The 10,417-nt window shown below is 41.9% G+C and overlaps 1 protein-coding gene across 2 annotated transcripts in view; it reads right to left on the reverse strand.

The window, feature by feature from the left end:
* Nucleotides 1-10,417, reverse strand: part of BMPER (BMP binding endothelial regulator) — a 258,905-nt gene that overhangs the window by 185,559 nt on the left and 62,929 nt on the right. The window contains exons 4-6 of one of the 2 annotated variants that reach the window (XM_007446128.1): nt 8,936-9,018; nt 5,255-5,345; nt 1,165-1,242 (exon numbers count right to left, since the gene is read on the reverse strand). In XM_007446128.1, coding sequence (XP_007446190.1) covers nt 1,165-1,242; nt 5,255-5,345; nt 8,936-9,018 — 252 coding nt within the window. Of the gene's footprint in view, nt 1-1,159; nt 1,243-5,254; nt 5,346-8,935; nt 9,019-10,417 lie in introns of both variants that reach the window. The other variant, XM_007446127.1, reaches the window with a different exon arrangement.

The following is a 10,417-nucleotide window of genomic DNA, read 5'->3' on the forward strand; positions in this document are numbered from 1 at the left end:
TCCCTCCTCTCCTTGCTTTCTTCCTTCCCCTTGCAAAAACCATCACCCTTGGTCATGTTTACTTTAATGTGGACCCTCTAGGTTGTATATGCATATGTGCTATAGGATGGGGGAAATATATTGGAAAAGACATGTAGAGAAATGACAAATACTATGATTTATGATGATCCACATATGATTCTGCTTTGGTGAAATTAGGATGCTGAAGTTCCCTATGTATTTTTTTAATATTCTGAGATGAGTACTGTATGTTCTTTATTACAAAAGATTAAAAGCTTAAAAAATATGTGGTTGTACTAACTCCCTACTGTAAATAACTTGGAGCAGCGGTTTAAGACTAGATTCCCTATCATCACCATCACCACCATCACCACCAATGAGTTTACTCCAAATTTAAAAGACATTAATAAAAAAGATCTCTTTAAAATTATAAAATTAAAATTATTACACCAAATTCCTTTTTGCATTCCTAAGCACTCTGAAGATATCCTTAGCATATGAATTACAAATCAACAATGCCTAGAAAGGCAAGTCTATGGTTTTGTCTCACTAATCCCTTCTCCGCCCTGAATCCATGGTTTAGAGGCATTTCCTCCTATCCGTTCCCCTCAACATAATTGACCAATCCTCAGATCAGCTTCTCTCCAAAGCAAGTTGCATTTATCTCCATCTGCTTCCCATTTGACTGCACTAAAGAACTCAACAGCTGCCTAAGCAAGAAGCTTCTCGGGCCCAAAGAACAGAGAATCCGTGTCTTCCCAAAAAAGAATATAGGTGGAGGGAATCAGCCTCTCTCCCTCACTCTTTAGACCAGTGGTTGTCAATCAGTTTTCCAAGACACACATGGCAACGTCGGCAGACGTTGTTGCTTGTCCCAACTGAGGGGAGGAGTGCTCCTAAAATCCAATGGTAGAGGCCAGGGATGCTGCTAAACATCCTACAATGCGCAGGATAGCTGCCACCACAAAGAACTACCCAGCCCAGAAAGTTAACACCGCCAAGGCTGAGAACCCCGCCTTAGAGTGATGAGCTTTTCCCTTGGTTCCACATCAGGAGGGAGAGGAGGAGAGACCATAAGGAGACCTAGGGCTGCTCTTGGTGAGTCCCAGCCACAATTAACCATAAGGAAGGCCCTTGGAACATCCAGGGCAGTACTTACAACACAGGAACACTTGATACATTTGTCTCCTTCTGGCTGAAATTCCTCCCCTTCTCGGTACTGCACCCCCTCAAACACACAGCCTAGAAAGCAAAGAAGAATTTCGATTTAGGGCAGCACCTTGATTCAGCTTGACACTATCCTTCTATCCACTGCGCATCCATCCCCACCTTCACCCCCGCCTAGCACAGTGTCCTCTTCAACCAGAGAACAAGAATGCTTCATGGTAAAATGATAGATAGATAGATAGGTAGGTAGGTAGATAGATAGATATAATATAGATATAACATTTTATATATATATATATATATATATATATATATATGGAATACCAAAGATTGACATGGGCCCAGAAACCCGAAGATACTAGGAAGCAAGTAAGACGTTGGAAGCCAGGTCAGCCTAAGCAGCATCAGTGCAGGGTTCTGAGCCCTGCAGAGCCTGAGGAGCTCACCAGGACTACCCTAACCACAGCCAGGGAACCAAATCCCAGAGGGGTCAGAAGAGGCAAAGAGAAGGTCAAGCAACAGAAGTCATGGATGAGCTAAGGAGCAAATGACACGAAGAGCTGCCACTTGGAGAATACCCAGAAGTGCCCCCAGCCTCTACCAGACCCATCACACCCCTGATCTCACTCCATCTTCAGTGAGCCTACAAAGCACAGACTCTTATCACTGTCCCCACAGATGAGGAAAACATGGCCTAGAGAGAGAAAGCAACTCACTCAGCTGCGCAGGTGGCAGAGCTGGGATGTGAACTCAGCTCTGACCCACTGGTCGTACCATACAGAGGGTCAGGCACCAAGACAAGAAAGGACAGAGGCAAGGCTGGAGGTGCCACACAGGTTCTCAGTCCCACCCTATGTGCTGTTAAAGGGCCTAAGATGCCCCCACTAAGCTTGGCTATATATAGGACCAAAAGCCCAGGAGGTGCCTCCTATTCAGAAAGATGACCAGGTCCCTGCTGTATTCCTAAGTGATCTCACAGGTGACTGGAAGCACAGGCTGGCCAGCAACCCTATGTCACATGGGCCATGGGAGGACCGTCATCTAATGGCAAATCCACTTCCCTCAGGACTGTCCTCACGAGGTACTTTGCCAGAATAGCTGAGGCCACTTTCCACATAGCAGACAGTGCTGGAAGCAGCACTTCCAATGGGTGAAACTCAGCAAAAGGGGCTCTTGTGAAAGACTGACTCATGTCCCTGAGAGTAGCTGTTCAAGGCGTGTCCGATGAAGTCATCAACAGAACCCACCAAACTCTCAAAGCAGCTGGTCCCTGACAAAGGGAACATCTGAACATATGAGCATTGCCCATAACCACCCGACCTGGCCACTGGACCTATTCATTTTAAAGCTAGATATGGAGCCCTTTGTTCAACTGAAAGACATGGGGACAAATGTTACTGAAGCTGAATGGCTGAGTGAACTGTGGCTTTAAGGTCTTTCTGATGCCCACACCCAGAGCCAGTCATCAGCCACCTCCTGCTATTCCCTTTGATGCAGGGAGACTTGCTAAACTTGGGATCCTCCCAGTGGCTCTATCTCAGCACCGTTAATAATGGCAGGTGCCCAGTTGTCTCTTTTCAAAGGACACTTCCAACAAAGGGTCTCCAATGCTTTCATATATGTTTGCACCACTGGTTCTGTCATACGGATTGCCAGGCAGGTTAACTGCACAATCTACATTTGACAATTTAAATAAGGAAATTTTAAATGAAAATTGCACGCAAACTGTTCCCATCACGACCCAACCTCCTTGAGCAAAGAGTCAGATGAAAAGGAAGGAGCAGACAACCAAAAATGCCCTGAAATCTGTTTCAGGAAGAAACTGACCACAAGCTGTATGTGTTTGTCATTATGTGGAATACCATTCCATGATCAATGACAGATGCCAGTCCTTCTGAATTACAAGGATAATACCCCAAGGCTTCGCTTAACTGTCCCTATCTAGACTTGGCTGAGGGCTCCTTCCCAAGACTCAGGATAATGCATTCTGGATGTGGCCTCTTCTGAGTCTTCTGATTTGCATCCCAAAGGTTGGCCTTTGAAATTAAGGAGAGAGAGAGTAAAGTTGATTCTTGACCCCATAACCAACGGCACAGCGCCTGCCCAGGTGTCAGGGGGCTGGTGTATAGCACTGGCAAGCTAACTTTTAAAGATCTGCCTCCTAGGGCATCTGGACCCAAGTTGAAAAATTATCACAGTGTGGGGACAGGGGGAGGTAGTGCAGTATGGGGCCCAAGAAAGAAAAGGGGCCAGACCCCAAGCCCACCTTTAGCCCTTACTCACTCCTGGGCATTGGGCGGGTACTTATCCTCAGTGAGTCAAATTTCTTCCTGGATGAACTACAGATAGTACCTCCTCCCTCACTGGGATGGTGGTGGGGACTTAGCATTATAATATATGCAATCACGGAGCTCAGCCTTTCCTTCCTGGGAACGCAACTCAAAAACAAAGTGAGAGAAGCAACTGCTCAAATATGATAACTTCGACTGCTGAAATAAATTCACTCTGCTGTTTGTATATGCACACTTCCAAAGGCAGACTAAAAATATGACTATCTCCTAAGTGAGAAGGAATGTTATATATGCCAAGTTGACTCTATATCAATAAAGCAACAGTCTACTCAACAGAACTGAATTAATACTTAAGAGCTTCGATACCTTTTAAATCTCTATGGAATATAAAATTTGCTCTGTTATCAATCTCAAGCTTGGCTGTGTACAGAAATTTTCTGGGAGGCCTGAGTGTCGCCCTCAGAGATTCTGATGGAATTGGTCTGGGAGGCAGCCTGGGTATCAAGATTTATTTTTTAAAACTTCCCAGGTGATTTTCATGTGCAGACTAGAGTATTAGTGAGCTAACATAATAAAGATCCCTTAGGCATTTTAGAGGATGGTTACATGATGTAAAGCATCAGCGCATTCAGAGGGGAAAAGTACTCAAGCAAACTCTGTGTGATAGATACAAAATAAGTGAATTATGGAAAGAATTATTTTACTTTCAACTGGTTTCTGGCCTTCACATAAGCTTATCCAATAATACAAGCTTCACAGAAATCCCAGTGTGAAAAGGAAGTTTGGCTCAATAAAGACTGTCCAGGGAACTCAGAAAGGTTAGAATTAGTGGAGAGAGACTGTACTTATTGTCATTCAAAGATGAGGGAAGGCTGGACTCCGGAAGGGCCCCGGTCTGCGCACATGGCAGAGTGTGTGGAGGGGAAGGGACCAAGAGCTCATCTTCGCAAAGCATCCCATGGTGATGCCTTCACCAATTCCCGGGAAGGTTCGCAGTACAGAAGGCCCTTTGGAGACCAACTTCAAAAGCAAACAGAAGTAGTTATGAATATGGCCTCCAGTGAGGAAAAGCTCTCAGAGTAAAACCCAAAATGCAGAACATCTGTCGAAGAGCATGGGCCAGAGGCTTAAGGGATCAGAAAACAATCTCTCACCTCAAAATCCCCAGGCTGGTACCTAAGGGCAAGAGAAGATGCAGGCGGCCTTTGTAATCCTGTTCCGAAAAGTAAGAGGAAACACTCCACCCCCTGGAAAGGAAAGATCCCTTTGCTGTCAGCTAGGCCGTGGGACCCTCTAAAAAGACAGTGGGTCCCACTCACTGCACCACGCCAAAAACTGAGACCAGCAAAGCCCTAAGCTAAATCATCTTAGGGACACAGCTCTCGGTGTTCAGAAAACATCTGGTCGCCTCATCACCAAGGCGAGCTCTGGCCAAGGTATTGCAATATGAAGCAGTAAAAAGACATTTCTGGAAGCAAGCGAAAGCCACAGCCTTTCCTTCCAAAATAAGCGCTACCTGTGGCCCTGTGGAGTGGAAAGCAGGCCTCCGGAGCCTGAAGCATCCTTGCCAAGACCTACAGCATGTTGCAGTCATCCCGGACACGCCAGAGTCCAACCGGACACTTCTAAGAAAAGGAGTTTGCTCTCCTAACCCATTAGGTACACAGACGTAAAGTGAGAAAAATTTCAGTCAGGAGTGGGGAAAATCATGCATTCCTGTGAGAACCCAGAGGGATTTCAACAGTGTTGTACTGTACCAGGGAGCTTCGCCGCCTTCCCCTTCCTGAGAATGTTACCTGGACAAGTGGGGCAGCACTTTCCCAGATGCTTGGAAGGGTTTTTACAATGAACGACACATCGCACCTCAGACTCTGTGACAACGCCTTCCTGAAAAACAGAACACCGCAAGGAAAGTCAGCCCAGAATTCCCACTGAGGACTTACTTTTGGAAAATAACCAACTTAGTAGGAGAAGAATTCAAACACAAAAAGTGCAAAGGTGGGATGGGTGTCAGGTGCAGAGATATATGGCACAAATGAGGTCTGATGGCCCCAGCTCGCCCCATCTCAAAGTGCAAATCCTGTACCTGTTCTCTTCCCTGTCCTAGTTCTTTCTCTTTGACTCTAATTTCCTTTCTTTCTTCCTCCCTCCCTCCCTGTCTCTCTCTTTCCTCCTTTCTTTCTTTCTTTTTCATTCTTTCTTTCTTTCCTTTCTTTCTTTTTCTTTTTCTTTCTTTCTTTCTTTCTTTCGTTTCTTTCTTTCTTCCTTCCTTCCTTCCTTCCTTCTTTCCTTCCTTCCTTCCTTTCTTCCTTCCTTTCTTTCTTTTAAATCTAGTATTTAAAACCTCCATGCTGTCAGTCAGTAGCTAACAGAGTCTAGCTGTTCATTCACAATTGTTTTAAGTTTTCAACACTGACTATATTTTCTGTAATTGTTATTGCACTTTAAGCCATTAATTATAAGGCACAGAGTACAAACATAATATTCCAGACTGGCATCTGGAGACCTAAATCCTCACCACCCTTCCAGGAATAACTAGACACCATCTCTGCAGTCTTAGAAATTTCTCTGGGCCTCGCAGACAGTGTGGCTGTCAGTCATCAGATGAAGAGATTAGATAAAACTATTTTAACGTTCATATTATGTTCTGTCAAAATAAATACTTTTGGTCTTAATAATGAAATCAAGGGACTCATTTGCAAACTGATCTTGGGACTCTAGTATTTTAATGTCGATTAAAACAGTTTTTCAATTAATTTTCAGAGTTGGTCTTTGAAGGATTTTTCTCTATATTCTCTACCCATTTTATAAAATGGATTTGTATGTTTGTTTGTTTGTTTAATTTTGTTTCCAGGGGAGTGGTAAAAAACTATGTAACAATTTGACAACTAGATAATTTTCTTCATCGTTTCTGCTACCATATCATCTCAATCCAACAAGGAGGTTATATCCTAACTGCCTTCATATCTGTCAGACCTGAGGTTTCCACTACCAGGGGAATTTATTGTGGTGTATATCACATTTGCGAAGGAAAACAAATGCCAAAATACCAGCAACATACAACATCAAAAAAGGAACTGGGCTTTAGTTATGTAACTGAAGCAATGCAGAAAGCCCAGGATCAATTTCCCTTTAGTATCTGCAATCCAGATGGAGGATTCAGGTTACTTCCCAGCATGAATTTCCTGTCTCTGATCTTCAAATTTTCCTCTTCCAGTAAGACACTAAAAGTGGAAAATAAAGGTAAAATTTCCACCATCAGAACTCCTTCAGTACGAAGACATAAGAAATAAGCTAGAATTCAACTCAAATGGAAATAAACCAGATCATTAGACTAGCTGTTATCTGTCTGGTATCTAGTTGCACCCAGTACTTGTAGGCTCAACCAGAAGCATTTTAAATGACAGTGTTGCTTATTCTTACGACCACCCTATGAGGCAGCACTATCTCATTTTAGGGGGGATGAAAGTGTGGTCTAGAGAGGCTAAGTAACGAGTTACGTGAATGGCAATGCCCATATTGTACTCACTACACTATACTCTCTCTTCTGTTACTGACTCTACACCCTGAGAAGAGAAGGTCTTGGAGAGAGAGGTTGCAATTGTGTCACTGTGCAGAGGAGGATCTTAAAGGAAGACTTCCCTAACGGGTACCAGTAAATGGCCGTTTCCTGCATTCAGAGATGAAGTCTCCTTCCCTAAAGAAGGAAGAAAGTAAGCAAGAGTGGGAAGGTACCAGCTGAGCAGAGAAGCAGCTTTTTGTAACTACCTTAACAGAAGTTTGCTTTTATAGTTATTGAGTGAAATAATATTTTGAAACTACCTAACAGGGTGTAGGCAAAGTATTAAAAAAGGAAAAAGATTAAAAGGCAAAGTTCATTCCTGGTAGCTAACATCCCCTTTCTGCACTCCAGTCTATAGTTCAGCATTTCCTGACTCCCAGGGATGTTGGTCTTTAAGATCTCTTCCAGTAATAATTCGATATTCCTGCATCATTCTCTCTGGCCGCTGGTGAATGGCCAGCGACCAAAGCCGATATTCACAATTGATGAAGGCTTGATGTGTTATTCAGTCAACAGAATATTCCCTCCCAGATAATAGTTTCCATTTAATTTAAACAAAGCCTTCATCCAAAGGCAGCAAAATTCACCACTGGTCCATGCAACTGGAAGACTGTCAAGACCTCTGACTACTGTATAAAAATGTTACACTACACTCCAAAAGGCGTGCAATCATCTTGTTTGAAAGATAGTGTAACCATGGCTTTCGGAGTGTCCCTCTCAAAGACTGGAAATCACGTCGGTCAAGAAGCAGGGTGGGGATGGGGTGATGCAAATTTCAGAATGAATGTGGGCTTTTCATGTTGTTAAAAGTCATTGCTATCATTATTTTGTTCCATAAAGCTGATTGCATGTATAACCCAGGGTAAAAATTCAACAAATATTTATTGAGTCAATTAATCTATTATTCATATCTGTTCTAACTACTGCTTATTTTCATAAATAATTTAGATTACTACATAAATTAACTGAACATTTAACTGAACAAGTAACTGAAGATCTTACGAGTGAACATGCCCACTATGGGCTTATGCAAATAACATGATTACATAAAATTCAGATTTCAATAAACTAAATGTCAATATACTTGCGATAAGATCAGAGAGAAATATGCATTATTATACTAACCTTGGTTCTCCTTTAAATGCAAAAGTATACCCTTGAACAGTGAAATGAGACTGGGGGAAAATGATTTAACAGCATCTTCTCTACAGAGAAAATTTTTAAAATTATGTCAAAATTAGATGAGCATTTTTTTAACAGAGTATTTCTTTAAAGAAAAGGAATTAGACAATTTCAATTCTTCATTTCCCCTTTGGTTTATCTTGCCTGTTTAAGACCTGTAACGATTAGAGCCACAGGGAAACAGTTCTCTTTTCAGAGTTCAGCAAGCACCAGGCACAGTGGGCTCCCTAGGATCCAAACTGGTGGTTCTTAAATTTGTTGCATTGAAATCATTGAGGTTACAATGTACTAATTGCTTTGATTTAACACAGTCTGCAGACTGGCTCCTGCTCAAAATGTTTCCAAATCAAAAAAAGGGAAACATATATCCTCTAACAATACCTCTTTCTGCTAATAAGAATTCGAGTTTTGCAAAGCTGACTCACAGGAAGACATGAATTTTCCCCAAGGACATATGCATCTTCTCAGAGTTTTTCCAGGCACAGTTTAACAATGGTGAACAATTCTGCTGTGCGTTTCTGGAAGCAAGTCCCATGCAATATCTATCCTGTAACTGTCTTGTTATGGTGACTGTCACGATAAATTTGGACAAGGATACAGTTGGTTTTTCATTTGTTTCTCATTTTTGTTTTGCTTTTTTCTTTGGAGTTTTGTTCTGTGATATCTGAAAAGGTTTTCTGAAGAGGATTTTATGGGTTTCTTGTCACTGGAGAGTAAAATAGATGGACTTTACCTGGCACTGGTGCAGGACACAGGCTTCAGCAGGGCTCTGCCATTTGAAGGAGCTGTTATAGGTACTTCCTTCATAGGTACAACCTAGACGAAACACAGAAGCAGGAAGAAAGGCCAAGAATGAATGTGGGTTTCCTTTATCTTTGAAGCAAAAGAAGTTATGTCTTCTAAGCCAGAGCTAGCAATCATAGGAACCACCATGCTCCTTGGCTATTTTCCTCCAAACACAACTAAGACTGCTGAATATCCACCTAGCTTTCGCTTACATTAATTCTTTGACTACTGAAAAGATTAACCTCACAGACTATATTTTCAAATGGAAAACCACCGATTGATGAACTCTCTTGGCCAAAATGCATAACCTCGTGACTTTATTTATGCCTAGTCAAGTATGAGGAGGACCAGGGCTCAAAACACCACTGTGAAAGGGGACTTCACACAAGACTACATGAACTTAAGATTGCTGAAGGTCAAGAGGGAAATGTAAAACATGGTAAGAAATAAAAGCAAAATATTAAAATATAGCAAATGATTGCAAAATTCTATACCCATCTAAGACTCCTGACAAGCTACTGTCCTCAACAGATGAAACCTTCCAAGCTTTGCCTCCAAGCTCTAAGAGTTATGATTTCATATTTCACTTTGATTTTACTTTTAGGTATGAACTAGATTAAGGAAATCTGAAACTAACAATATATGGATTATCACATGTTAATTCACTAACCAAAACAGAAATCATGCTTATTCATTGGCAAAAACAGAAGTCAAAGGCCAGAGATTCTCAAAAAGGAAACAAGTTTAAGTCTCTGTAGAAAGAGCCAAAGAAATAATGATGCAAGGATCACAACCTAGATCTTGAATTAGTTTGCCCAAATAACACCCTCCACCTTGTGAGTTACATTTTCGGGGAAGATGCACCTGGCTATGCCACTAGTAACTGCACAATAGATTATTAGGAGCATACCAGGCAAACGGGATTTACCAATTATAGCCCAACTGCTTAGCCCAAAGAGTACAGCAGCAGGAACACACACATGGGATAATGCAGAAATAAAAGGGCCTGCCCCTCTGTACCAGTGATTGACTTCTGCCAAGCCAATCAACCTCAATTCACATCAGTTTTTCTTGTCCGAGATACAAAGAGGGGACTCACCTCCTTCTCTGAATTCTTTTAGATAACTGCAGTGGTAATAAAAAAACAAAACAAAACAAAACAAAACAACAACCTCAATACAAACAGAAAAATAAAGGACTTAAGATTTCAATAGATGTTTTCATAAACTTGGAACCATGATTTGAATTCCCAGAGAATTATGAATGACTGAAAAGAGCTCAGTAACACTCTTCTCTCTAGTTCCTACAAATCAAATTACTAAAGTACACAGCTGATTGGAACCATATTAGGGAAATGCTTTCACTCTATATTTTTTAATTTCCTTTGCATGAAGTGTTACAGCGATAAAATGTTCAACCACAGGAATGC

This window comes from Lipotes vexillifer, unplaced genomic scaffold (genome assembly GCF_000442215.2).
Source record: "Lipotes vexillifer unplaced genomic scaffold, Lipotes_vexillifer_v1.1 scaffold822, whole genome shotgun sequence".
NCBI classification, from domain to species: Eukaryota; Metazoa; Chordata; class Mammalia; order Artiodactyla; family Lipotidae; genus Lipotes; species Lipotes vexillifer.